Source organism: Macrobrachium rosenbergii, chromosome 25 (genome assembly GCF_040412425.1).
Source record: "Macrobrachium rosenbergii isolate ZJJX-2024 chromosome 25, ASM4041242v1, whole genome shotgun sequence".
Taxonomy (NCBI): Eukaryota; Metazoa; Arthropoda; class Malacostraca; order Decapoda; family Palaemonidae; genus Macrobrachium; species Macrobrachium rosenbergii.
In genome coordinates, this window is record NC_089765.1 from 37711910 (window position 1) to 37714409 (window position 2500).

Genomic DNA, 2500 nt, shown 5'->3' on the forward strand with positions numbered 1-2500 from the left:
GAGAGCAACTATTTAAGACCAACTCGGAGATTGGTGTTAAGTAATCGTTCTTAAATGTAAAATAACCTGTGTTTTTTACCTTTTAGCCACTCCTTTTCAGTCCTTGTCCTCTCTCAATATACTTCTAGTATAATTTCCCTGTGCAACCTGGACTATGCATCTGGTCACTCCTAGAACATGAAGGAGGGTGAAGTTGGATAGCATTCCTCCTCACCCATAGAGTTTGAGCTGACATTGTCAAGTAAAGCAAAAGAATTGTCAAACCTTGCCCTTGTGGATCGTAAGGCATTAAGTGTAGGAAGTTTCCCCAGGATGGTCACCATTTGCATCAGAACAAGGTTCATCTCCAGTAGGTTCCTGAAGGAGGGGTTGTGCCATCAGTGCACCTCATGTGGTGCACTGTAGGCATTACAGTACTTAAGGTTCTTTGCAGCATCCCTTCTGCCTCTAGCTGCAACCCCCTTCATTCTTTTTACTGTACCTCCATTCATATTCCTTACAAATGGCAGACAATGATTTTTTCAGTGTTAGAACAAATTTTTCTTCTTAATCCTTCTTTATCTATCTATCATTAGTTTCTTAGGGCACTTTGTTGGTGGTACCAGCATCATTTTGTAAAGAATCCCACAACCATTCATGTTGTATGCCATTCTTCTGTGTAATTTCATGTAATCTGAGTTCAAAATTAAATTGATAGCATTGTGTTATTGTATCTTTTACTGTAAGTGTTTTATATTGAAAGAATAAAATGTCATTGAGTAATTTTTCAAGTTCTTTATTTTAATTTTTACAGCCTCCCATCTTTCAAAGTGGTTTAACTGGTCGTGTAAGTGTTCCCGGTGTGGCAGTTGGTTTAGCTTGGACCCCTGTTGGTGGAGAAGTAATGGTTGTAGAAGCAACAAGCTCTGCGGGAGATTCCAATCTCACATTGACTGGCCAACTAGGTTCAGTAATGCAGGAGTCTGCAAAAATTGCCCTTTCTTGGGTTCGACAGCATGCAGAGTTGGTAAGATGAGCTGCCTGTAAGTCATGTGTTAACATATATTGACTAAATTGTTTACAAGATGAGACATTTATTACAGATTTGTATGAAGTAGGCCTTATTGCTGATAGTTGCTGGAGCTCCTCAACAAAATTCCAATGTTCTCATGAGGCCAATATTTGCAAAATTGTTCTAACTCCTCTTGGAATATGATAAATGAAAAAAAAGAAAGAAAATTACCATAAATCAAAGTTTGCAAAGGGTTTTGTCAAGGAGTCATGTATGTGACATGGAAAATACAAAATGAATCCTATTTTATGCTTCCAAGATACTTCATTGTTAGCACTTTCCATTAACTTTGTTGTTGTTTTATTTATTGTACAAAAATCAGTTTTATACCAGGCTATGGATAAGAGTTTAGAACTGTTAGTTATTTGAATCAGAGTTTGAATGTTTTTGTACTTGTAACTCTTTGTGTGTGCCATTTAGTAGTGGAACAGCTCTAGTGTTGTCATCTTATCCTATGATTGGTTGGTGAGCATGGTCTTTCTTTTGAAGTTATATTTGCCATCACCTTGTCAATAGTTGGTGAAGGCTATTTGCTGAACTGGCCCTGAAGTCTGTTGGTTTTTGTTCCCATTTTATATTACTGATCCATGTTGCTGGTTTGTATGCAGTTAAACATACTGCTTTCACATTTACATTTGATTTTCTGTATGATACTGTTTGAGTACTATCGTTGTTAATTGTTTTTCATTACAGTATTTGATATTTCGGATAAATTATTATTTCATTATTATATTGCATTACATGTACTTGGCATTTCAAATAAGTTTGTATTTACAGCTACGTATTGACAAGGACTTCTTGAAAGATGAAGAAATTCACATGCACTTTCCAGCTGGAGCTATTAGCAAGGATGGTCCTTCAGCTGGGGTCACAATAATCACAGTCCTAGTTTCTCTTTTAACAAAACGCTGTGTTCGTTCTGATGTGGCTATGACTGGAGAAATCACCCTAAATGGTGTTGTTTTACCAGTATGTATTTTACATTTTATTTGTATTGTTCACGATTTCGATTTTTCAGATACAAGCAAGGCCTTAATAGCTTGAAATGGATAGAATTCTGGTCTTTTTAAAGTTGGGATTTCAGACTGAGCTCAAATTTCATTAAAATTGTTAATTCCCTTATATTTATATACTCATACCCAAACGTAATTATGATTGTAAACATACTACAACATCAACTATTGTACATGAGACATCTTTGGTATGGTAGACCCCCGTTAGATCTCTGTTCAGCAATCGCGGATTCAGTACTTTGTGGTATTTTCTGTGAAATGTATCCAGATATATTGCAGAGAAGTTCACTAATTCGCAGATTTTTCCATAGAGCAGTACTCATTAATTACTGTATTTTCATTTTATTTTTGTGACTACATTTTTTATAAGAAAATTTACTGATTTTCAAATACAGGTATTATTCTGCTTACGATGGGGTTAGGTTCCAAAAAACCC

General features: G+C 35.8%; 1 protein-coding gene across 6 annotated transcripts in view; it reads left to right on the plus strand.

Moving 5' to 3' along the window:
• The window catches only part of LOC136852573 (lon protease homolog 2, peroxisomal-like), a 186521-nt gene that overhangs the window by 144699 nt on the left and 39322 nt on the right, over positions 1–2500 (plus strand). For 4 of the 6 annotated variants that reach the window (XM_067127378.1, XM_067127376.1, XM_067127375.1 and 1 more), the window contains exons 16-17: positions 794–1006; positions 1829–2020. In XM_067127378.1, the coding sequence (XP_066983479.1) occupies positions 794–1006; positions 1829–2020 (405 nt within the window). Of the gene's footprint in view, positions 1–793; positions 1023–1828; positions 2021–2500 lie in introns of those variants that run through there. The other 2 variants (XM_067127379.1, XM_067127380.1) reach the window with 1 other exon arrangement.